Source organism: Apus apus, chromosome 6 (assembly GCF_020740795.1).
Source record: "Apus apus isolate bApuApu2 chromosome 6, bApuApu2.pri.cur, whole genome shotgun sequence".
Lineage (NCBI taxonomy): Eukaryota > Metazoa > Chordata > Aves > Apodiformes > Apodidae > Apus > Apus apus.
Window position 1 is genome coordinate 17,254,746 of NC_067287.1, and position 26,887 is coordinate 17,281,632.

Consider the following 26,887-nt stretch of genomic DNA (forward strand, 5'->3'; position numbering starts at 1 on the left):
TTTGTAAGTTTAATTTGAATATGCATACAAATCCTACTAGTTTTTACTGTAAGTACCACATTTTTGCCTAAGTATCTGTTCTATATCATCTGTTAACAGGAAACTGTCCACCATAACAAATGAAAAGAGAAGTTTAATAGAAAGCAGGAGTAGAACACATACTATCCATATGGGTGTCCTGAGATACAGCATGCAGAAGGAGATCTTTGTTCTCATTTCTTTTAAAAAAAAATGCACATTAGGGGCCAGAATAATGAAGAAATCATTCTGCAATAATGAATTTGTGTCACTGAAATGCCACTTTCTTAAAAGCCACCTTGGAGAAAAAACACAGTATCATAGTTAATCTATTTATGCTGAAAAGGAGCAAAGCTAACAAACAACTGTTGTTCTGTTTATAATTATACTCACTTCTGCACTGGCAAATAGAAATCCAGAAGGACTTAGAGTCTGTGTTGCATTACTGTATAATCACAAAAAAAACTTCATCTGGTATCCTTCCCTGCCCCCCAAATCTGTTTAAAAAAATCTTAGTTACTGGCAGATACTATGATAAAGCACACAGGAAAATGTGAAAACACCATAAAAGATCAAAACCAAGAGAACAACAGTTTAAATTGGCATTTATGCTAAGCATCATTTCCAAATTCATTTACTATCAACAGAAAATTACTTTTCCTAGAGCTTTATCAGCTCTTCAGAAACAAAAGGGAAAGGTCCATTAGAGTGACAGATGATTTTTCTTTTTTCACTCCATTAGCTAATGTCCTGATTTTCCTAAGCTTAGTTCTTTAATATTGCTCACAGTTCTTGATTTAAAACTGTGCAAAACCTGTTTAATTTGGTCAGGAAGAACTTTACGCACTTTTTGACAACAGAATGGATTTGACTAACTTCAATGAACCTGGATGTTGCATATCCCACTGTGCTCCAAACACACAGAGAGATGAGGCATAAAGCGTACAAACCATAATTCTGACTTTTAGCAACAAGAATTGTAATGTTTGGTCTTTGTTTACTTGCAGCCACACTAAAAAACATTACTGACAGGACAATGCAACTTACTTCCTCCTTTCAAAAATGTTTAGCTGTATAACATAAGTCCAGAGCAATGAGCAGATGGTGCATGTGATTTAAAGAAAGATTAAAAAAATTGAAAATCCAACAAATGCATCAGGCCTAATAATTGTTCACGCATAAGCACTTGTGGGTGATTTGTGGGTGGTTTCTATGTCAATTAAGTCAATTTCTATTTTCCTGCTCATCATTTTCAGTTTTTAGATTAGTATCTTCCACAATAGAATGTTTCTCCCAGCAAGCCATTATTGCAGCTAAAAATAACACTGCCCTTTCACCAGCAGTTGCAGATTTTGGAGGCCTGGAATTCAGAGTTCAGATGATACTTAAAATTAATAAATGTATCTCATGCTGTAATTGCAAATGTTACATAACAAAGTAATTTAACTTTGCCCATATTTTATGAGAGGCTATGTTGTGAGCCCTTACAAACTGCTTTGGAGCTAAGATGGGCCTCAAAATGCTAATGAACTACACCCTGAATTAAAATAAAATTTTAAAAAAGGCACAGAGTAATGTTCCCTTTCTGTGCAAACCCAGAAGCAGCTTGATAGAAGCAGGGTATAAACACATTCCATGCTAAAGTATGTTTTTAACTGCAAAAAGTTATTTACTAGCACTCTTTTTAAATACATCACAGATTTTGATTACCTCTAAGTTTTCTTACCGTGGTAGCACTTACCTGCTTTAATCATCATCACAGCCCCTCTGCTATGGTGCTTTTTTTACCCAGTGATTAATGAGCTCTACCTGAGCTCTGATAATTGCTTCCACAGAAATAAAAACAGTGTAAGCAGTTTAATGTTTTCTTTAACTTTATTTTTTCAATAACAATACTGCTAAATAATCCTTCTACATATTTCAAATAAAGTGGGTTACTCACCTGCACTAAGGCAGTTGTGCTTTCTCAAATAAGAATTACCAGTGATTAGACAACTTGTGTATGATGAAATGAACATGAGAAATGGGGTGTTAAAAATTATTTACATCATTCATAAGAATAAAATACAATTTTTAAAAGATAAAAAGTATATCTTAATGTGTTGGATAATTAAGATTTTACTACTAATTTCCATTTTCAATTTCAAATTCACACCTAAAAATGCTCAAAGTATAAACATCTATAAAACTAGCAAATCTCAAAACATGAGAATTTGTAAATACTTTTCCCCACTTATTACTGTTGTTGGAAAAGGACAATAAAGAACACTCTGTTAGTCCATTAAGTTAAAAGTTATTTGGTAAAGCACTTAGGCATATAAAACTTAACCAGGAGATGACAGGAACCAGGCTTTGTTATGTTTCAAACACTTCTCATACCAGGGTAAGTTTAAGGTGGGTGAGGTTTATTTTCATTGTATAGTAACTAGCATCATACTATTTTTTCTACAAGTTACCTCAAAGAAAGAAAATGTTAACAGTTGTGCCCAAAGTACCAAATAAACAACAAAAGTGCTTACTTCTTTGATCAGCAAAATAACACCAGGCTTCCTTTACTGTGCCCCATCAGGCTGCTGTTTTAACAGGCTCTAAAGCAGTACCTACAATAAGTTCTCTATTTCTCAATACAAATGATAAACACTTGCTTATCAAAATAGTGCAAACAGGAACAAAGAAAAGTGCTGTCAACATAAATAAACTGCAGGGGGGAGGGGGGGAGAAAAAGGCAGTTGGACATCATGACCTCACACTGTTGCTTCAGAGAAATCAGTAGTACTTTTCTCAGCACATCAGACCAAGTTCATTCCTATTTGTCCTATCATACCAGCATTACATGGGGAACAGATTTAGACTTTTACATATCCTCCTTCATTAAAGTAAATGTGCCTGTTCTTTGTATTGTGCATTAAATAAGTTTAAAGACATTTAAAAAACATTAATTGATCAAATCATTAGAGTAATTAGTAGATAGAATTCTGTCTTCCCTTTTTTTTCCCTTTAGAGCTTTCTTTGGAGTGCATAGAAAAGGCCACAGTGACACATCACATACAAAAGTCAAGTTTAAGTTTTATGTAAAATAGTCAAGTATTTTTAGCATTTATGTACACAAGTTGATTTACCATACATTCTTTCTCACTCTTTCCTTAGGTATCTATCTTTATCCTGTTTCTTGGACAGATGGCATATTTCACCTATGAAGTTAGGCATTTAACCCTAGTATATAAATAAGAGTATTAGGGGAAGTAAATGTCAGAAGGATCTTGTTACAGAACAAGGAACACTGTCCCCACAAAACTCCTGTCCTTGGTGTCACGATGCAACAGATCATAAAATGGAGGAGGTCTTTTCTGTGTTCTGATCTACAAGAAAATCACTTGGGTCTAATTTCAGAATACTTTGAAGACATAAGATAGAATGCAGTATCTCTTTCTCTAAATACTACTCTAAGTGCAGGTTTTTTAAATCCTAGTTAATGAATGCTTAGGTCAAGATTTTCATTGTAAACATTCCTGCTATTTGTGTTTTCAAAACTTTGTGAAAAGAGCTGTGAAAGGAAATTGAACCACTACTTAAAGAACAGTTACATCGCAGGATACAACGTAACATTCAAATGTTTGCTTTTATAGGGCTAAGGCTTTTACTGTATCTTGGGTGCTACTTGTGTTGGCAGTTAGCCTTTAATGGGTGGGGTTTTTTTGGCCCCACTACCACCTTCAGGGGGTAAGAGCAATGATCTGTCAGCCTGCCACAGTCCCAGGCTTCAAATATTCTGTGTTTATTTAACTTACTCTTAGAAGGCATGTTTTTAGTGCAGGGTATTCCCCATAACTCTCTACTCAAAATGTACATTCTACATTCTAAGGAAGATTCTTCTCTTACCACTGTAATGTAATTTTTTTGGTGTAATAAAATAAATAAACTCAGGGTTATAAATCACAGTATGATCTTTCTACACTGTAACAAGAAAACTTAAATTCTAATTGGATGGGAGTGAATACTTAGTTGTCTGGTAACTCCCTTTCCCCTGCTATATCAAAATTTATAACTGTTTATTACAAAAGTTGCTACACAAAGACATTTTGTCTCCTATTTACAACTTTGTGTACAGGACAACCCAACACTAGCAGCAAAACCCTTATAGCATATCAAAATGGTACATCATTTGGCATGAAGTTATTAATGGATAATTGTACAAAGTTATGGAATTCATGCCACAATTCTAAGTGCATTTTTTTAAGGTGATATTGCATAAAGTGTTGTTGGCATTAATTATTTCATTAAAAATTATTTCCAGTAAAGAGAAAATACTGTAAATTTAAAAATATGGCAGAACTCTAGAAATCTTGCATCTTAAATGCTTGATGCCAAATGTAAATAAAAACAATAGACTTGAATAAAAATTGCACTTGTATAAAAGAACAAAATTTAGCCCCCATTAATAACCTTCTTAATACTTTTCAAAAAATAAGTAATAAAACATCAAGTAATTAATTCCTTATGGCTTCACACAGTGAAGTTCGTACTAAATTTCCCAGAACAGTTCCTCAATAGGTATCTTTTGTGAGCACATCATCAGTATCATCATCATTCATCCCTCTTTGATAACGCACTGTAGAGAAGGCACTCCAGGGAAGACGCTTCTTTTTACAGAGACACCACACTAATCCCACAATGAAGACCAAGATAATTAGCAGGGCAAGTGCTACAGCCACCCCAGTATGATTAGAACCTGCAACAGAACCAAACACAAAGTTCTGGTAAGAATATTTTGTCAAGGAGGTGATGCTTCAGTAGCTATGCGCTAATAGTGCACGCATTTAGTTGAAGTTAAGGCAAATTACTACATTGTTTTAATAGTCGTCATCCAGCGGTAAGTTAAGTTCCCATACAAGTCATCATCTACTAGCTTATTTTGATCATTCTGTCATTAATTTCCTGATCATATTTAGGATGGAAGGGATCTCTGGAGGTCAAAAAACCTGTTAGTAAATGCTGTACTCATTTAAAGGTTTGTATACTTCAGAAATCTAATGAATTCCTGGACTCTTGAAGTGAAAGGGATTTATGTTCCCCTGGAACTGAAAACATCTTGCTGAGGTCTTTCTGAGCAGCATTAAGTTAAATCTATTCCTGCATTTCCACTTCAGAGAAAATGCTCAGGTAACTGCTTTCTTTCCTGCACAGAGCAGAGTATGAGGAAGTAACACGAGGCCTGAGTTCTTCTGGAACTGCAGAGCACCGTTTCAGAAAACAGTCTGTGTACCTGCTTATTTGGCATCTCTTAAAAGCAGAAGCCTTTTTGCTCCCACCTACGCAGACCTGGCCATGAGAGATACACTGTGCTGAGAAGTGATAGCAACTACTCTATGCTTTTAAGTGAAACTTTTGGTTCTCTCCCCTATCCTTTAAGAGAATAGTGGGAGCCAGGAGAAGTAACTTCATAGGGAATTTGTCCCTGAAAGCAATTTTATGACAAAATCACAACAGAAGGTTCTTGCTTAGGGAGAGGTACATGATAAGTTCTTTTCTAAATTGCACCTTCATTATTTCAACACAGACTTTCCCCCCCCAAAAAAAAAGAAAATCCTGAACATAGTCATTTCACCATTAAGTCTCTGCCAAAATCAATGCTTTTGTACCTGAAGGAGCTTTACAAACCACTCTGCTTTGACTACGACTGCAGTCAACTTTGGACCACATGCCAGTCGTGGACAGGATAACACTGCATTTTTTATTGACTTCTGCAGTTTTATTTTCCCAGTTGGCATAATTAACTGATGAGCCATCTAGCCAGTTCAGGGACTGATCTGTTGGGGAAAAAAAAAAGCTTAGTGTAGATCACCAGAACATGCTGTAATGTCACACACAGCGTGACTGACTTCTTTACAGTGCTAAAGAATTGAGGCTGACTGACTATCCTGCTTATTATAAGCAATTCATACAAATGTAACACTTTTAGCCACCCACCTTCTCCAGATCTTTAGCACTGGATGCATTTGCAGCTTAACAGAAACCAATGACAGTGCTGGGGGAAATTAATTTCAGTGACACCCAATTATCTTTACTGTGCAACAGGAAGCAACTTCAGCTACAGTGAAGTCCAAAGGGCTTTATACTGCTAAATGAGAGATTCCACCCTCAGGCAGGAGTTACTGTAGGCTATCAACACTACAAAACTGTATTCTTATACTCATATTTACCACAGGAAACATTGATTCTTATATACATGGTTGCTACTTCCTACCCTTAGAGCTCTGAGCCAGGCCAAGCCATACGTTCTTGGTGATGAGATCATTTTCCTTTATGTGTGTGCTCACAAATGCATTTTCTTCAGCATCTGCAATAGTCAGGAGGGTTGCTGAAGGATCTGAGGGGAAGAGGAAACTGGTCAGAACTGCAACTTTAGAGTAAGTTCTGGGCTTATGAAATCAGCTTGAAGTAACCTGCAGAATGGAGATAAATCTCCCCATTTCCTAAAATACAGCATGTTGTACAGGATGGCTTCAGATGACTGGTTATTCAAGCAGGTAATAAAAAAATAAAATGGGAGTGAACTTACTGGAGCTTTGGACTGCATACATGGATGATACCAAAAGATACACAACATTCAGAATTACTAGTCTTACCCAAGTAATAAACCCTTTCCAAAAAAACAGTTGAACAAAAGCTCAGCATTTGGCTGAGCCAAGTTACTTTCTAACTCAATCCCTTATTGAACCTCAGGTTTTTATATATGGTTTTATAGCAATTAAGGAATAAGAGAGAGGAAAGGGTATATTGGAGACAGGCTCAGACTTTTTCCATCTACCTAGCAAGTTCAACTTCACATCACAAGATAATAAAAAAAGTTATGGTAGTCATTAGCTTCTATGCTAAGAAGGTAACTTAATTCTGTACAGCAGACTGCTTAATGTCTTCTGCAACACAACTCCTCACATATCAAAGAAGAGAGAAAATCTTTTATATTTGTCATTTTTATTGGCATTGTGTCTTAATATCTATGAAGTATATGCTTCCAACCATTTGCTAGGTTAACAAGTTCCCTAGAAGCAAGCAGCTAATGCAAGGGTATGATAAGAAAGCACTGCTAATAGCACTAACTATATTACAAACAAAGTTAATTGTATGCAAGCAAAATGGTTTCCTTCAAACTGTAAGCCTTAAATTTCTGAATGCTGTATCAACGGCTATCTGCATTTTACTTGCAGATACCTTTATCAGATGTTCAAAGATAAAGCTTGCTATTACTTTTCCTAAACTAAAGCAGCCGAAAAACTTAAGTATAACCAGTGTATTTTTTCTGGTTGTTGGGTTTTGTTTCTTTTTGAAGAGTAGACTAATTACAAGTTGTAATGTGATAAAGAGTCTAAACATACTCAGTTTCTGGCAGACTTTCTTGGCCTCTTCCGCATTATATACTGAGAAATTGTAGAACGCCATGTCAAATGCATAGCAATGATCCTTATACTGCACCCACTGTAGGGTACTGCCAACCCGTGGGCATCCTGAGGCTCTGCTCACTTGCTTTGGCTTTAAATGTATCTCTGCAAAGACAGAAAATGGCATTATTTCCCCTCCAGGAGTCTGTGCACAGTCTTTTTGTAGTAACAGGACAGTAAGTATTAACAAGGACTACTTCTCCCAGCAACCATAGGAGCTCAATCAGCTCACATTCCTTCCTCATGTGTTGTAGATGAATTTACTTTAAAAGGAGGATAAGTCCCAAAGGCTTGGGAGCCATTTTTTTCTTGACCTTTAGAGTGCTTTAAAGTTTGGTCCATGTGTTTGATAAAGATTTCCATTCAGAAAAGATACAAACAGTTTGATACTCAAATCAAAAAGTGACCAGGATTGTTTCAGATTTTCTCCACTGGAATGGAGACAATCTCCCTTAAGTATTAAAAAGTGTTTTGTTGTCCCTGTTAGACAACTTTTCTTCATTTCTAGTTCTAAATACAACATGTAAAGGTAGAATACATAAAACAACTATACATAAACAATAAAAACAACACTTACTGTTTGGAAGGCTAAAGCAAATGGCACCTTCAGCAGTATCTGTACATTTTGTACGGTTCCAAGATCCTTTAGTATTCAAGAGAACACAATTCTCAGTAGTGTTTGAGTTTTCTAATTCCCAAGGATAGTAGTCAAAGTTGCTTCCATCTGACCATTCGAAATTACCTTCACTTCCCTAATTAAAGAAAAAGCCCACAACTTTTAAATCACAGCATAAGGTTGTGGTTTAAAACTTGTCAGTCATTAGTCAGTCGTGTAGCACTATTTATCCCTTGTAGAGTGGTAAAATAAAGTACAGGTGGCCTCATTTTCTAAATCCATACTAAATAAATGAAGAACATAGTTTACATTTTCCAATCAATTCTTAATTGAGAAATCCTGCTTATTTGTGGAAACTGAGAACGTGCAGCATGTTGCTAAGTTTAAACCTGTAGTATGCCTTGTTTTGTTCTTTGTGGAACATTGTCCTTAACTTCACCCTGCTGTTAGATTTAAGCAGTCTGTCTCCCTTGCTATGAATGTGATTAGATACGTTGCAAACTGCTAAACTGTTCGGATGACCTCAGTGAGTAAAGGTGGGCAACTCGGGAATGGTTTTCTTTGTTTGCTCCTACTTCAGATACACTGCTGGAAACCCATGACAATGGAAGGTTAAGTCGTGACAAGAGGAGGGATGCATTCAGACCAATGGATGGACAGAGGTAGCAAAGGTATGGATAGAAACCACACACACCTCTGCAGAGGGGTCCTGCCAATTAACTACCATGGATAGGTCTGGGGAGTAATGTAGGGAGCAGGGTCGGGGCTTTTGGCTCCAAGGTTAAGCAGAGGAGGGATTATCTGCAGCAGCTCTTGCTATGCCCTCCTGGGAGAAGGGATGCATAACTTGCCGGATAGCCAGTTCCAGACAGCCTTGTCTGACTGTATTTGCTATGGAATCTGATCCTAAAGAGGGCCATAAATCTGAAGCCTCTAAAGGTATGTTGCAAACTGTACTTCTTGTGCCACAAGGCATGATGTCAGATTGTTATATTGTTTTAAAATTTCATGGATTTGGAAAAATATCTGTGTGGCTACAGTCATTAAAATTTAATATACTATGACTCTATATTACATAGGGTTAACAAAGTAAGTAATTTAATACATGGAATAGAAATTTCAAGAAACTGAAAAAAAATATTTCATGTCCTGTGCAGAAAATGATTTATCAGCTCTGTTACTGATGTAACCAGCAGTATACACTTACATCATGAATTGACAACCCAAGCCACAGAGGATAGCCATCCTGCTTGACAATATCTTCTAGAAATAACTGTTGTGATTCACTGTGCACACTTGCTAAATCACTCCCGTTTTGCTTGCATTCTCTCAATGCCTCATACCACGTCAGCTTTTTCTGAAGGATTCTGTATGTCCTGTTTCCATGTGGAATAGACTCAGGCAATGGAGGCTTGTGCTGCCGGGGTCCTATTTTCAAGAATAAGAAGAAATCAAGTTCCGTGCACTTCATTCGTGTTACTAGGAACATAGAGAAAGCATTAAAATCCATCTACATCAATGCAATCCAAGCATTAAAGTGTTCAGTACAAGCCACTTCTATCAAGGAAGTTATCTTTTGCTACTTTGAACACGGTGAGCAGTTGATGGAGTACAGCATGTCCCTCCTGATCAGAATATTACAGCAGTGAATGGCCACATAACCCCAGAGGCCCATGACAGCTGTGCCATGGGTTTCACTGGGTGCAAACCCAAAGCCTTTCATAGCGGGTACTGTGGAATTAGGACTTAAATTATGACCCTCATCCAACACTACTTAGAGATCTTCTCTACTGCTTACCCCGTTCGATTTTACAGGCGAGAATACTGTACACATTATAGTGCTGAGCGTGCCAGCTTTGAGAATAATTATAAATATCCCAAAAACCATCAAGATTTACACCAGCAAAAAAACTGTTCTTCTTTATGTCAGGTCTTCCCAGCCTCCAGTTATTGTAAGTCAGATGAGTTTCATCATACCACTTGAGAACTTTATCTGTGGGAAACATTGCATATTTATTACAACATTGACATTATGTGGACAAATACCATTTAACTCTGAATATTTTAATGACAATAACAGATATTCACTTGGGAAAAAATGCAGTGACACTTTTAAGTTACTGCAAACCATTTCCATATACAATGCTAAATACGTTAGTGTTACTCAGCCAGGCCCTTTGGAGTCCTGCTTTCCAGAGAAATCAAATATAGACTAAACAGAACACACTGAACCTAATTATCACTCAAGCAGAAAGCATGTCCAATTTTCTTCTAGAAGATAAATACAAATATAAAGCATTATTATAGGTTTGCCTTCAGTTGTATATCAAAACATGCAAGAAATTTGCTTCTAATGATGCAAACTTTGTCTCCAAACCAGTTATTAAGAAAAAAAACAAACCCTTAAGTCTTACCACTGTCATCATAAATGACCCCCAGCCAGACCCACATAGCCAGACCACTGAACGAACGAAGCTGCTCAGTTACAAAGTCATTCTCTTCTTCATCTCGAATGCTCAGAACAAATGCTTCTGGGTCTGTTGAAATTTTTTTGCAAATTACTTTCTTATAAAATTCACCTTTCCATTACAAAATAAATTGTGTTTCTCTGTTATTGTTAGTAGTTATTACAGATGGGTCAAGAATGTGTAAAGGCTCGGCCTTTACAACATAGTAACTAAATGAACAGAGTAAAAACAATTTTCAAAGGTATTATCAACAGTGCTTCCCCTGGTTTTGTCAATAAGTGAAATACAGCAGTTCTAGAGACATTTGTAGGTCCTACTGTCACTTCAAGTTGTACATGTAGCACAAATTCTCTGCGTAGAACATAAAAATATCAGCAATCTTTCATAATTTTCTTGAACTGATTAGTAGAGAAACAGCATTAAGGTTGAAATTACATTAAATTCATGAAAAATAAAAACAGCTTATGGAAAGATGCATGTCTGAGTTGCCATGAGCACTGGTTTAATATAAAAGGGAAGCTGTTCCTAAGCTTACACTTTGTTCAGGATGGACAGGAAAAGCTCACGTGTATTTCTGAATTAGACTATTCTGCATCTGTTTACTTTGTTCATCAATGTGACCAAGGGAAAGAAAAAAACAACCATGAAGTAAATGTGACTGTAAAGCCAGAATGTTGCCAAGGGAATGACAATCACCCAAGCTACTTAAAATTTGCATATCATAAAGAAAAAAACTCCAAACCTTCCAATTTTTCAGAGATTTCAGAATTCAATATTGCCTAGCCATCCCTCTCTCAAACTCTCCTACCCATGCTCAGCACTTTTTATCAGAGTAGTGCAAGGACAAACAGCATTCGGCAGTGGAACACTAATGCACATTTCCAAATTGTACCACCTTTCTCAACACTCACTTTGCTGTCATTGTAAGACAGTGACTCAGATCTAAAACTCATCTCCCCCAAGCTGATATAAGTCCATAAATATATGTAATATGACAAAGTACTTACTCATTTTCTTGCATAAATGATGAGCTTCTTGAGACTTCAGTTCTCTCCATCTGTTTTTTGTTATCATGAAAGTGTAACAATTGTTTCTAAATGATATCCAGGGTGTATTTTTAATCTTATGTGGGCACTTAATTTGTGTAACTTGTTCTTCTTCAGTTTTCTCTATAGAAAGGAAAGAGGACATTCAGGACATCACTTATTAATAACAACACTTAATGTGACACACCACAAACCACTTTCAGGTACCACTTAAAAAACATGCAAGACAACTTAAGTGCCATCCTCTAAATACATTCTTGCTTTCGGTTTGCTCTTATTTGTGAGGTTTTTTAAAGTAATATAACCAGCAATAAGCATTATCAAAGAAGAGAGGTACTTAAACTTTTCATAATTGTTATGTTATAGGGGTTTAAAAATAAAATACATAAAAGTGCTAAGCATAAGCTCATAACTAAAAGCTCTTGTTGCCTCTTGGATGAAGGTGGATCAACATAACAAATAAGCTAATTCATACTTGAAGAGTGAGAAGGACTCTTCCTGGAGTTACTCAGAATGCAGGCACAAAATAGTTAAGGATGTCATAATGTCAAGTATACACTTGACTGTGACTCAAGGATGTACAATAATGGCTTAACTATGTCCCCTCAGGAAAAACAAAACAAATTATAATAGTCTTATAGGGAAGAAATCCATGATGATGTCTCAGAAAGATATTTTTTTTTTAGCTTTCCAAAAGGGGCCCCAAAAGATGTCCTGCTATATCTCCACCTGTCTTGCTGTAATTGGTATATATGGGGTTTGTGAACTGCAGATTAATTTACACCTTTCAATTCAGTGTCTAGCTGCTATCTTTCTTCTCTATGTAGTCATGTACCTCCCCCTTGTATAGGCTTGTCCAAAGAGATTTTGGGAGGTCCCAATATTATGATGTAAAAAGTACAGAGGTAGCTGAATCTTCTTCCACATCCAAGTAGGAGAGATTAGTATGAAACAATCTCACAGAAACTGTGCAAAGGCAGAACCAGTTGGCAATTTGAAGGGTATAGTCTGGCTCAATCCACCCATACCAAATTGATTTGCAAGTAACATGGGGACTAAGACCAACAGGTGCTTGACCCCCTATTTGAAGTTTGGTGTTTTGTGAGGTTTTTTTACCTAGCATGCAAATCAGCCTGTCTGAAGGAACCTAAGTTTAAAAAGCTGTCATTTTGCAGTTACAATCTGGAATTATCAAATATACTTAATAATAAAATTCAGCTTTTATAAATAGAATTCTAGGATACATACTTTCTGATGCATAGCAAATAGCACCTCGATTTTCAGAGGAACAGTCAGAAGTTTTCCAGAAGCCATCAGTGTCCAAAAACACACATTCTTCACTTGTTTCTTCATCATCATCAGCCCAGCGACTAAAACTAACATGTTTCCCATCCAGCCAGCCATAATGTTTTCCACCCTAGCATTGTATAAGTAAACGGGATGAGCTTACGTAGTAAAAAAAGATACAGAAAATGACCTGAAAATATATTTACATTGGCTAGACATTTACAGCGTCTCTGGTGAGAACTGTAAGTGTTCCACTGGCCTCGTGATCTGACCTGCTGCTCACAATATAACAAGCTTCGTTATTTTAAGTTTTGCAGCTGCAAAAATATGAATTAGCTGAAGTGGATGACAAATGATCAAATGGTGATTTTTAACTACTATACTGATGAGGGAAGGCCTGGCAATGAGATATCCAAATGGCAAAATGTGCACCTGCAAATCAATGGTGGATGTAATTATCTGGTCTTGGAAATTGGTAATATCTGAGAATAAGGCCCAGTCTCAGTTACTCCACACTGAGTTTAAAGTAATCTATTAATTACGTAACTGATTTAATAAATTACATTTGTTCCTGCCCTGAAGGATGCAGGAGGAATAAGACAAAACCCACATAAAACAAGCACACCATCCTTCAGGAATCTTCCATTTAAAATTTTTCTTCAGGAAATCCCCCTGCCACCTTGTAATTTAATCTTTTATCTTTCTTTTGTGTTTATGATTCCAGCACTGGAGTAACAAGTTCTGTTGAACAGCTTCATTATAATTTCTTTTCATCTGATTTTTTTAAATTGTGCCCAAATAACAAAGTGTTGCAATAGTGAAAAGCCAGTGCATGCCTGAGCTGTATGCAGCAAAATGAGTAATTTGATCTTCATCCACAGACTAAGATTCAAAAGAGGAGGCGAAATGTTTGGTTTCCCCATCTTTACTAAGACTAAATGCCCTTTTCCTTTTAAAAATATTCTCCATAAATTATATACTCATATTTCTATTTTTTTTGCCCCCTACTTTGCCTAGAATACTCAGTAGCCCATTACTGACATAAGAAGAGCATAACACCATAGGTGCTGAGTGAGCACCATTAACCTTTATAGGTAAGGCACTTCTCAAATAAAATTATCTCAGGATTCGTGCTTGACAAAAAAAGATAAACCCTGTAAGCAAACCCAAGCCATTTTGTCACCAGCTGAGAAAGTTCCCAATGCACAATGAAGATCTCCAAGAGGAGAAAAGGCAAAACAGTACCTTCTACATTGACATTTCCAAAGATAAACAGAAGAAAAAAGACAAAACCACTAACCTGTCTCAGGGATGTCTCCCTCTAACTCAAACAACGTGAAGTAACAACAGAGCCCTAAGTTAAGCTTCAGAAATGGATCTCCAGAGGTGTTTGATAACTAAGTTTGAATTTTATTTGCCACCTCTAGTTTTTCCCTTTTAAAACAGATGCTGGATTGTCTTTCTAGAGTAGTACTGTAAACAGTGGTGATGATATTAAGTGGCAACACTAATTATTCATTCATTAACAAATGAGACAAAGATGGTACAGCAATCAATTTTGCTGGTATCCAACAAAATATCCCTTCCCCTATAATCTTAAAAGAATTCACTCCTCATCATCAATCCATCCAGTGGAGTTTGACAATTATACAGCTTGGAGAACTAAAGATGTAGAACATTGATCTTGAGGCCCTCCAGCTGGTTATCCCTATGTGAAAACAATTACCCCAGAAATTAGTTTTTCATTGCATTTCTTTATACTATTTTCTATTTCACACAATTCTGAAAGTTACCTTAAGCCACAGTCTGAGGGGAAAATAAAACTTACATCTCTGCTGAAAAGTCCAGTCCACAATGGATAATTATGAAGGGCAGCCTGGACAGCAAGAAAAGCCTGCTGGAACTGATCTGTGATGCTAACCAGCTGCATCTTGTTACTTATACATGCAGCCACTGCATCATTCCAGGACAAGTTTTTCAGAATGACCATGTATTCAACATTTTGATAGCTCAGTGTTTCATTAAGGACTTGCTCTGTCTGGTTATCAGCAGTTCCTGTACCTAAGAAAGAAATCCAGTTAGAAGGTGGTTAAACAGTGAAATACATTTTAAACTTCCAATTTCTATGTAACAAACAGAAAACTCTGTTTGAAATCCTCCTGGAAAAAAAAAAAAAAAAAAAGAAATATTTTCTTAGATAATAAATTATGGTAATGATTATAGTTAGAAGCAAAATCTTTTGACACTTCACATAGAAAATACATTTTTAAAAAGGATTATTTTCAGCCAATCTATTTTTATAGATCTTTCTCTCAACTTCGGTTCAATCTTCTCGCATTTTTTTTTAACTAACTGCTAAGTAATGTTAATAACTCTATTTATTGAATTAAAAACATTATATAACTTTAATTACATACATGAATGGGAGACAGTCACTGCTCTCTCCTGCAATACAGCAACAGCTCAGCTTGACTCATTTATCTCTGTGGAGCCTGTGGATTTATGCTTATGCAAATCTAATGGTCCACAAAACTTGTCTATGTTTATCTTGGAGTGTACAGCACTGTCCCAGAATTCCTTAATGCCACCCATGGGTACACTGGGAATTGATTTTGCCTCCACATGTGCTTAACTAATTGCAGAAAATCCACCTTGCATAGGGAGGGGTATAATTCACTATTTGTGCTCTAAACCCTGAGTGTTACCAGTTATCAGCTCATGCTGCAGGCACAGAGCTCAGCCATGCACAGCAACCAGCAACTGCAGTTAATTAAAGATGCAAACATTTCCATGGGTGGTAAATTCAAGCATGCAAACCTGATAATGCCAAAAATTTTATACACAACCAAAAATAAATTGGTTCTCCAAGAGGGAGAAAATCTCTGACATTTAAAATATCTCAAGCACAAAAAGGCTCACTGAGGGGAGGGGCTGGGGGGGGAGGGGGGGAGTGGGAAATCTATAAATAACAGGATATAAATGGCTGACAGGGCCATTTCTCAAAGAAGACAAAAACATAATATTAATTTGATATTTACATGCAATTTACAGCTTTCAATAGATCAGAAAAGTGGCAAGGCTGAAACAGATTGTTTGAAGTGGTTTGTGTCTGCTGCCAAATGCTTTCACTTAGTAAACAGCTACAAAAAAGAACCATGGTGCCATCACACATCAAGGGGTACCACACTGGAAACAAGGTAGTAAGGAAAGTGCCTATTTCTGAAAGAAGTAATTGCCAGTGATTAACATCTCAAGAAGTTCTGCAAATCATAATCACGCCAAGATTTCCAAGGAACCTGAATCATCTTTTTCCCTAGGATAAAGCCCTAGCTAGGTAACCTGGACTCTCTCACAGCTCTCCCTGCACTCTGCCGAGGTGCTTTCCAACCTGAATTATCCTTAGATCCCTAATACAATTATGATATAAGACCAGACCATGCCAGGACACATTCTCTGGCAGCCCAAACACCCTTGTCATTACACCTTCTACAACTGTGGCTGGGAAGAAGTGCTTAGGTATTTTAGTCAGCCCAGACTAATAATACATTGTCCTACACAGATGCCATGTCGACCTCCTCTTAAAAATTCCTCTTTCAAATATTTTTGTCTATATCTCTTCCATCCAGACTTGACACTTGAAATTTCTGAAGTATTTGGCACTGAAATAAAAAAGATTTTTTGTGTTAAATGGTGGGTGGGGCAGGGAATCTCTTTTCCTGTTGGAGAATGAAGGTGGGCATATACTTGGGTGCTTTGCACACCTATCTTTTTCCAGAAGATAGCATGTTATTTACTTAAAATAATTATTTACATAGAGGAACATACTCAGAAGTGGATTGCTGAACATGTGCCCATAACAGCAATATAATGTGTATTACAGCTATGTATGTTTAATCCAATTCCAGTAACTGGTGTCAACCAACCCATATGGTTACATCAAAATATTATTTTTAGTTCAGATTAAGAAAACTGACTCCCGCCAACATATGTGTATGAAGCCAGGGAAAGCTGCATCACTCCAAATGATCACTTTCCCTTTGTGCCCTCAAGGTTTGCTCTGGGGAGACTGATTTCAATGTTAGGACTACATGATACCTCATATTCTGATAGTGCTTGAAAACACAGGATGTATTTGAGGGGGACAGAAATACTGTAAGGTTCCTCCCCAGGGTTTCTCTCTTCCAGAGTTCCAAAGGGGACAAAGGAGTCACTGGTTCCACCCCTCAATGTACATCATCTCTACACCCACAGAACATTCAAGCCCTGCCTGCTGAAGCACAGTTCTACTGAAACCATATAGAGTCTCTGAAGGAAACAGATTCCTACTGAAGTAGGCTATGAAAAATGACAGGGAAAATTGTAAATGACTGATAAAATAGGTCCCAGATCATCCTCCACACTCTGGTTTTCCAAAATTTACCTGCTCAGTCTCTGCAAGGATCTTGCTCTTCAAGTGCAACAATTTACATGCATTAAAAGTCTCCTAGCACACGCATCTTAATTGCAAATCCTGGCTGTGATTTATTTTGACTCTTCAGACTTACCTATAGGCCGCTGGCATATACCCAAGAAGTGCTTGTCAGCACAAGCAGTGAAATTCCATGTTCCAACATACTGTGATTTGGGATCATTGAGGATTACACCACACTGATTGTTAAATTCTTCATCAAAAAGCTGAAAACCAGAAATATGCTTATCAGAATCAAATAAACTATAAACACACTTGTGTAGAGGTGATGAAATAACACAAAGCTGGTAGAACCTGAGCTGTTTGAGCTTGTTTAAGTTTCAAAGGAGTGGTGCAATACAGCTATTTTACAAACCCTACCAAGTGCCTGGACTCAAAAAGAATTCATAAGTTAAATACGGTAGAGAATATTAAATGTAATTATTTAATGCTTAAATAATTTCTGCGTGTGAGTCAATTACATTTATTATGCTTCACCTTGGGTAGAACAGTGAGCAAAATACCAACATACAATTGTTTACAGATGCATTCTAAGTGTAACTGAAACAAGAATTATTGATGGCATCTTTTTCATGATTGTTTTCATGTAGTCTTTACATTGTAAACAGAAGTTCCAGAAGAGTCATCAACCAGTTGCTCCAGGTATTTTCCTTCACCCTTCATTGTTTCCTATCTCACTTCAGAAGTTCTCATTCAAATAAAAATAAAGAGAACTCCATTACTGTCAGTCACCTTGTTTACCCATGAACACCACTAACTGGGGGATTTGGTCTGTTACATGTATTATTTGGCTTTTTGCCCCCCCCTCCCCCCCCTTTTTTTTTTTTTTTTGACACAGTCAATATTCCAAATTTCATTACTCAATAGTGAAGAGAAGTCAAAAGTCAGAACTTACATCCAGTGGAATTTTCCTTAATCTTCCTGTCAGGAGTGGGTGAAAGTTACTATACAGCAGTCTGCTCTCATCTATCCATTTGTTTTCCCTTGTGCTGAACAGAAACTGCAAACCAATCCAAATATCTTTTGGCATACCAGGAAGCAAGGATGTTATATAATCTGTTGGGCAGAACAGTAAATGTACGTATTTAGGTTCAGACAACAGTAAACATCTGAAAAAAACACTTCACATAAATAAGGTAATGGAGCCTTTTGTATTCACTTAATTTTTCCAGGCCTTAATGACTGCCAAATGCTTATCATCCCTTCCTTCCATAAGATAACACCTTTCATGTTGATTTTACCTGGAAGGCACAGATTACTGGTATTTATCCTCCAAAATCTCAGCTAAGGAGCAAGTAGTGGATTTAACCTGTTTCTCTAACCACTACTTTTTATACTTGAACTTACAAACAAATTTCAGAAGCTGCTTTTCCACAGGTCTGCAAGATCATCTGTTGTCTCCTTGCAGAGATAATAGAGCTCCCTCCGGCCCTCTCTGAACTGATGGAGGAAGTCTTAGCTCTCATATTCCTCTGCTACTGCCTTAAAGCATTTCTTGGATTTTGGCAGAGTTTGCCCACCTCACCACCAGAGAAAGCAGGACAGGACAAAGGAATTCAGGTTTAGTTGGAAAAAACTGCAGCAGGGAAAACCTTAAATCAGACCCCCCTCAGCAAGCATTCTGGTACAAAACAATGGGCTTCAGTAACCCCCCAGGCACCAAAGGCATACGCTGAGCTTGTCTAGATTAGGAAGACAAACTGAGGCTATGTAATGAGCTGCTGCTGACATGTCTTCACTATTGACCACATGCCAGGCATCGCTATTGGCCATGTGCCAGACTAGCTTCAGCCTGTTTTCTGAGCTAGACAGATTTCAAAGATTGAAGATTTACTCGCCAACCTCCTAATGCCACCAGGAAGAGCAGAAGCAGCCCAGAAAGAGACATGCTCCTTTAGGAGGACTGTGCCTTCCTTCCCTATAGGCGGCCTCCACTACAGTGGGGAAAGAAAAACAAACAAGAAATAGCTCCAAACACTTCCAATATGCACCAAAACATACCTTGCTCTGTAACATTTCAGAATGGCTATGTTTTTGCAATTTTGAAAGCATCCAAAAACATGTAGATTTCAGAGGTGTATCTTCGTGTATGGTTACAAGCCTATTCCTCCCCATTGACAGCAACGAAAAAAGTTACCATTCAGCTGCTGTCTGCAGGTCAGCTAGTGGCCTCTCTAATCTACTTCCCGTATTCCATCTGGCAAAATGTTATTTTCTTATAAAGAAAATATGCATTGTACACATTGCAGAATTCAATGGAGCTATTTCAGATGTACTTGCAGAGAGCTGTAAGTTATCTAAAATAATATAGATGCAAATACATCTGTCTCATTCAGCAGGTTATGGCTTAACATGACTTGCAGCTCATGTGAACACATTCCTTCCTCTCTGCATTTACCTCAATGGCTCTAGTTTATCTCATCGCTGAAAGGCAAGTCTCAAAAGTGGAACAACTCTGTGGTTTGCAGCCACCTGCCTTCCATCCTCCTAGCTGCATCCCAGAGAGCTTGCAGGTGGTTGGTTTAGACACACTACCATCTTGAGCTGCTCAACACATGTAGACAGGTTACTATGTGCTCCAGTACTCATTGTGTTTGTCATCTCATCCCCACAGACAGCTGAGCTTGTCTTGGAAGCAGCTCCTAAAGTGGTTTTCACCGTGCAAAGTCTACAGTCTCGGTTATGTTTTAACTTGCAAAGCAAAACATGCAAGCTGTTCTCTCAATGGTGACCCTTCTGTCCTCATCCCTCAATGTGAGGTTTTACAGTTTTTCTATTTTTGTAACAGGTTAAGATCATACAGAGAAGCTGCTCTTCATATTGGCTCAAGTGTTTGCCAACTGCATGTCCATGTTATGTTTCTAGTGTTGCAAATAACAATAGACAACACTTTTTTACTGATCTTGAATTTTTAGAATGTTCTCAGTATGCCTGTTGATGACCAAGTGATTTTATGCTCAAATTCTTAACCAGAACCATACTGAATTTAGAAAAGAAGCTACAAACCAAAAGAGCCCCCAGTTCACTATCGTACCTTGCTCAGCTTGATTTGAGATAGATGGAAGAGAGCCTCCAAAAGTTACACATTTTTCATTGGCTGCATTAAATGTTAAATATTCAGGCTTCATCTTAAAAAAACACTGGGAAAAAAAAAAAAAAAGTAACTGATTTTCATCACACCGTTGCTTCCAAAGAAATAACTCATAAGAAAAGGTTCTTAAACCAACCCTACAAAATCACTTTTCATTTTCTGGGAATGTATAATTATTTTCTCAGAAAAGCAAGGGAACTAATACTACCTCCATGCATTTCTTATTACATTAAACAGAATAGCTAAATATAAAAATTATGAACAATCCCACCAACTCCTCATTCACTGAAGGTTAGAATTCAGTAATTTTTAATTGGCTACATCAGGGTCATGTACTGTTATAAGAATGAGAATTCAGAGATTAATTCTAAAGTCAGAGAGGGTTGAGCCAGGAACCTGTATTGTAATGCACTACCTTTTGGGAGAAACTACATGGGAACTCAAAACCCATTTTCTGCAATGATGTGAAGTAAATCTGCAAACCTTGGCACAATGTAACAGGTTTGACCTAAGACTTAGATGCCTGCCTTAAAACATAGTACTGAAATACACTGTACTATGGCTTCTGACCTCTGTTGGCTCATTCTTAAAAGCTGCTTCTAATTCTTAAGTGAATTAAGTCCTTTAGGCAACTCAGGAAGCAGAGTGTTTGTCAGGTTGCTGCCTGCTGATGATTACTCAGTGAGAGAATAAAGATGCTTCTGCATAGAAACCTCATTTTCTCTCTTTCTAATCCTTCCCTTCTTTCAAAGCAGAGCCCAAGATTAGATAACACAAGTAACATTCTCAGCCCTAAACGTGTGGTGATGGGAAAGCAAAAAACATAAAAATTCCTGCTTTGAAATTAAGAAACCATCAGTCCTGAAAAAGGGACAGAGAAATGGAGATTATATTAATAACTGCACATAGTTTTCAAAAGCCACCTCCCAGTCTATTCCTGAACACAGGGACTACTTCCTCACCTCTTCCAGCAGGGCACTCCAGCTTACTGGACTATGAAAAATAGGTAAGGATGACTCATCTGTATTATCTCTATACCTTATTCCGGAACCGGCTCCAACCTTTAGGGCAGCCTCCTCTGACTGGGCGGTAACTGGGATCATGCTTCTCTAGTAAGGAGGCATTATTTTTTTCACAGATGAAGGGCAGTTTCATGTTACAGTTAACTGGGTAGTCTGCAGAAATACAAGTTTAAAAAAACAGTTATCTTAATGCCTTATCACGCTCCATTTGCCATCCACCCTTTATGACATGACAAAGACCAATCTAAAGAGAATTCCTCTTCAGTGCAACCACAGTGAAGTACAATGTAATCTAAAGCATTAAAAGTAACAGCAGAGCAAAAGACAAATGTAAGTTATTTATATCAGACAGTACTATATTCCTATACATCCCTAATCTGATCCCTTATTTCCAGTACTAACATTTCATATAGGCAGAGATAACTTCAAACAGAAAAATAATGAAATAAGATTATTTTTAATATGAGGATTAATGTCATATTTTGGCATAGAGGGTATGTGATCTAAAGGTCATTAAAGCCAAAAGGAATCCTTTAACATATGCAGAGCATCTGGCCTGAACTGCTTTATGTGATTCCTGCAGTAACTTGTAGCCAGGAGCAATTTTTTGCTGAAAGGGATGAAAACAGGTCAGCAGCATACAACAGAATAATGTGCTTTAAAGAGGAACCAGCAGTAGCAGGAGGAACTATTTGTTCCCCAGGGGAACATTTTCCTCAATATAAAACAATGCTGAAAGAAGGAAATAAGAACTTTGAAGTACCACCAGGTGGCATTTCCATTACTCTGTGTACCTCTTCCAGTATGACTTCATTACTTAATGAAATTTGCATCTCCAGATGGATATGCAGTTGCAAGTATTCAGTCAGTCTCCTCTAACTAACACAGCTCTTTAAGACTTAATTTTCACAGCTCAGAGTATGTAGCATAAACACAAAAAGGTAGCCACCAAAACCAGATTTCACTTAATCAATTTATTTTGCAAGACAAGTGACAATCAATCATAAAAAACTGTCATCTGAATTCAGGTTTGCTTCTGGCCATCAAGAAATATTATCATGCCTTCTACCTTAAGGAAGAAATAATTTATTCAAAACTCAATGCCATTAACATTAAGAAGCCACTCACTCCTAACTCAATATCAATTCACCTTCAACAGAAATGTTCTACAGAACAGTATTTTATTTTTTTTTAATATAATAATGACATAGAGGTTTAAAAAAATAAAACCAGCCTTACCTCTATACCAGTTCTTTCTAGAAACATACCAGCAATCCCTCAGGAATCGATCATGGAAGCGTGGAAATAACTGTAAACTGGGTAGAAACATTTCAGAGTCAATCTCCAATGCAATGTTACCTTCAAGAAGAACCCTGATAGCAACAGAGCCAGTGCAAACAAAAATTTGGGCTGGTAACTGTTTCTAAGAGATGTCCTATGACACTGGAAAGGATGGAGGGGGGAAAACTAGACTAGGAACAAATATGTGGTAGGCTCAGTACTTAGGTACTTTGCCCAAACTGTGTAGAGAAGATACGCAGAATGAGGGTAGGAGGTTATTCATCCCCATGCTGCAGTCACCAGCACATTGTCAGGACAAGTGAGAAGAATGGGAAATAGCCCCTCTTTTACTTTCAAAGTAGTAAATTGCTATAGTATTTTAGCAAGTGAAGGATTTTCCTTGTAAGAAACCCATGATCCTTGGCTGCAGCCATGAACAGCAAAAGTTTGCTGTGAGTCACCTCAGCTCTACAGGGCTATATTGTAAGCTCTCCAAGACCTAACTGGCATATTAACTCCCTAATATAGGCAGACATAACTTCAATCAGAAAAATAATAAAATAATATTATTTTGAATATGAGCACTACTCTCATATTCTGGCATAGAGGGTGTGTGACCTGGAGGTCACTAAAGCCAAAAGGAATCCTTTAACATCCATATAGAGAGCATTGCAATTACCTAACTGGAAGAGCGATGTCTTAAACCAATTTCACGTTCCCTGTTCTCAGGTATTGCTCAGATACCCTCAGAGACAGACAGACAGGGTTTTATTAAAAAAAAACACTTTCTACTTGTACACACATATTATCTTTAACCACTATTTGCTTTTTCTGAGCACTATACAGGTCTACTCTCTCTGTCTCAGGTACTCCATGGCCTAAGTTTAGCATGGCAAGGATAGGTGGCAGATCCATGTGAACAAAAGCAGAGGACACTGATCACTGAACAATGCTGTGCTGTTTTCTGGCTTAGCTCAAATTATTTCTCTTCCTTTTTTTGAATGATACAGAAGACGTGACATTTTACAAATCTGGGGATAAAATATTTTCCTTTGGAAACTATTCTAGTTAACTATAATCCTAAAAAGCACATCAAAAAGAGCTTAAGATAAAGAATCCCATAATTGTCCTACATACGGTGAGTGATAACTGTGGCCATAATCGATGAACTTCAGCCACCACTTCTGTTCACTGTTTGATAACTGTAAAAATAAAGAACAAAACCCCCAGTATTTTACAACCCACAGAGAAAGAGTTTCAAAGGTAAATCAATGGCAAAAAAAAAAGTTTTATTTAAAATGTTCCTACAACACGCAGGAATTACTATTCTTTAGCAATAGGAAAGGATACAGGTCTAGACTGATATGCCAAGTAGACAGACCCCTGCACCTTCTAGAAAGAAGAAAAAACCCACATTTTCCACTGTGCTACAGGTAATCTTGCAGCACTGTCTTAAGCATGTGCTAAATGCATAATTCCCACAAAATGAATAACAGAAACTCTACTAGATAACTAGGACAGAGCTGCAAGCTGCCTAAAGCTGATGTGGTTCCACAGGACCTTCCTTTCTTCCTTAAAATAATCCTGCTCTTAAAGCAGATAGTCACAATGAATAGTTCATTAAAAGGCTAGAGATTTAGCAGGTCAAATCTTCCCTTTCTCCTGCCATGTAATTTCTCCTTCCACATAACTTCTTGCCAGGAGAAATTTCATGGAGAGAGCTTGGAAGCTGCTAATTTCAGAAAGCATCATTGTCTCACAAGCAGTTGCACTGAAGAAAGGTAGTAACAGGGGTGCTGAAACTTGTAAAGTTTTGGTAAAATTCCTTAAAAGAATGTACTTTCATGCTATGAACACCACAAACCCATTTCAGTAAATGCTATCAGACCACCATGCATTTCTAATTAAATTCTCCAATTAGGTGAAAAATTATGTGCTGTCCCATGCATAAAATTAAGAACTGGTAAAACTGTTAGTGAAGTATTTGCAGAAAATGGGATGCTTACACAGTGGTCCTATTATGACACTTTCCATTTGGAGGTGTTTTTATATTTAGAAGTTGTAAAGGCTACTTTTAAAGGCTACTTTAAAAATTCTTTTACAAGACAACATTAAAAAAACTCTGTTTCAACTCATCTTATTCTGTAACATACAATTGAAAACTACTAAGGCCAACGGGAAAAAAGATATTAAGGACTAACATTTTCTTATATTGAAAAATTTGCCTATAAAGGAAAAGTATCTGGTAGACATATTACATCTCCTTACCTTTTCTATTTGAGTCAATATTGTCCTGAGTTTTGGGTAAGAGTCTACAGAGGCTAAATCACTATCATTTTTTTGACAGTAGAAAATAGCTTCCTGGAAGCTCAGGTTTTTATCTGGTACGAACCAGAGCTCTGCTCCATCAACCACAAGTGGGGCTCCATGAATTCCAATTTCATCTATGCAGAAGAAATATCACACACTTAAGAAATAAATTCTGAGAAACACATCGTTTCTTTTTCTGCAAGTAGTAAGAAATTTCAGTTTGACACTCATAAGAGCCAACACTCCTTGCATTCTGAGCTCGTTCAGAATCAAATTCTATCAGTCACAACGTTGGCTGATATCAAACAAGTGTTACAGTAGTAATACAACAAAATTAATAAAAGATATAGAGTATTAGCAACTATATATACATAGTAGAAGAACATGCAAAATGTCCATTTACCTGGTATGTACCACTCAGGTGTCTTCGGAGTGCTACCTGTCCAGAGGAAAAAAAAAGGAATAGTTACTTTGTAACAAAACTGTGGTCACCAATAATGGAAGTGATGTATTGTACTCATGCTTCTCAGTATGCATGATGGCAAAAATAAAAGAAGAAGGAAATCTTGCACAAGTTTAATAAACTTGTTAATAAACAAGTTAAAATAAACTAGTGAGAGTTTTGCATATCTCAGTCTTAAACGACTGTGGCTTTTTTTTTTTCCCGAAGCAAAATACAAGCATCAAAGTAGTAGATCTACCCATATCTCCCCACTACAAAAATGTTTCAATCCCAAAATGCCTTTTCATGAACAACCAGGGAAAAACTTGGATCTGTGCTGAAATGCCCTGCCATTCTTTTGTATCCCCACTCCTTGATCTCATTACAATGAGGAGCTAGTACATCAGTTTTACCAAAAGAAGGCTAATTCACCTACAGCTGAAGGAATCAGTACACAAAAGATGTCTGTGGTCATTTAGTTACAAATATAACTAAGAAAGATGAAGTAATGTCCACAAATTCTGCAACTCTGTGGCATAGACCACCTCACCTAATAAGATGCCACTTTTCACTTCATGGGTTAAGAAAGACCATCTGGTGGTCATTTTCCGATATTTCTTTGAATATTCTAAGTACACGTCTGTTTGTATGTGACATAGGCAAGAGATGTCATGTATTGACCTCTATGTTCAGACAGGAAATGATAAAATATTGTTTGGGAAGCTTGTGTTATTGGGCAATAACGAAAACTCACTGGTAACAGATAAACTCTTTTCTAGGAAGAAATGGATGCAACTGGAGTTTACCTTTTGTTATCTGGCAGACCCATTCAAGTTTAGCTTCACAGTCAAAAGGCTTGAAGTAAAATTCCAGGTCTCTGCCTTCATTGAAATAAAATCTCCAAAACAATCTCCGTGAAAACTGAGAGGTCTGTACAAATGTAGAATCAGAGAACTGAATTAGACTAGCATAGGCCTCAGAAATATGAAATGAAACTGTATTGAAAAGGTCCTTTGACAATGTATATTTTACAGTGGCTTTAGTCCCTTACACAATTTTTATTTTAATTTTTTTCCAAAAAATAAGCAGATACAACAGTAACTCTTCCAACTATAACTCTCCATACCAGCCAAGTTTGTGAAGCAAACAGGTAAAGGGCTTCAGGTCAGTCCACATACAAAATTCTCTTCTTGGAACCTTGTTTCTTTGCTTTTTTGTAGTGCACAGGCTCCCCGTTGATGCTTATTGTTGAATTACCTGTTGCAACTTGTTGCCCTTAAATGATTCTCCTTTCTGCTAAGAGAAAGCAGCCATCTAAAATGGCACAAAAATAATCTTTCTTATCTAAGATTATTTCTTAGAATCAAATATAAAATTTCACTCTTGCTGATCTGTTCTA

The 26,887-nt window shown here is 37.1% G+C and overlaps 1 protein-coding gene across 1 annotated transcript in view; it reads right to left on the minus strand.

The window, feature by feature from the left end:
• Nucleotides 1–1,874: 1,874 nt before the first annotated feature.
• LY75 (lymphocyte antigen 75) overlaps nucleotides 1,875–26,887 on the minus strand; it is a 45,953-nt gene continuing 20,940 nt past the window's right edge. The window contains exons 16-35 of the mRNA XM_051624281.1: nucleotides 26,295–26,418; nucleotides 25,450–25,485; nucleotides 25,005–25,180; nucleotides 23,874–23,938; nucleotides 22,695–22,771; nucleotides 21,472–21,608; nucleotides 20,377–20,482; nucleotides 18,238–18,398; nucleotides 17,419–17,548; nucleotides 14,703–14,935; nucleotides 12,836–13,004; nucleotides 11,549–11,710; nucleotides 10,488–10,610; nucleotides 9,872–10,066; nucleotides 9,281–9,501; nucleotides 8,035–8,209; nucleotides 7,395–7,562; nucleotides 6,263–6,385; nucleotides 5,658–5,825; nucleotides 1,875–4,747 (exon numbers count right to left, since the gene is read on the minus strand). Coding sequence (XP_051480241.1) covers nucleotides 4,563–4,747; nucleotides 5,658–5,825; nucleotides 6,263–6,385; nucleotides 7,395–7,562; nucleotides 8,035–8,209; nucleotides 9,281–9,501; nucleotides 9,872–10,066; nucleotides 10,488–10,610; nucleotides 11,549–11,710; nucleotides 12,836–13,004; nucleotides 14,703–14,935; nucleotides 17,419–17,548; nucleotides 18,238–18,398; nucleotides 20,377–20,482; nucleotides 21,472–21,608; nucleotides 22,695–22,771; nucleotides 23,874–23,938; nucleotides 25,005–25,180; nucleotides 25,450–25,485; nucleotides 26,295–26,418 — 2,934 coding nt within the window. The 3' untranslated portion in view covers nucleotides 1,875–4,562. The remainder of the gene's footprint in view (nucleotides 4,748–5,657; nucleotides 5,826–6,262; nucleotides 6,386–7,394; nucleotides 7,563–8,034; nucleotides 8,210–9,280; nucleotides 9,502–9,871; nucleotides 10,067–10,487; nucleotides 10,611–11,548; nucleotides 11,711–12,835; nucleotides 13,005–14,702; nucleotides 14,936–17,418; nucleotides 17,549–18,237; nucleotides 18,399–20,376; nucleotides 20,483–21,471; nucleotides 21,609–22,694; nucleotides 22,772–23,873; nucleotides 23,939–25,004; nucleotides 25,181–25,449; nucleotides 25,486–26,294; nucleotides 26,419–26,887) is intronic.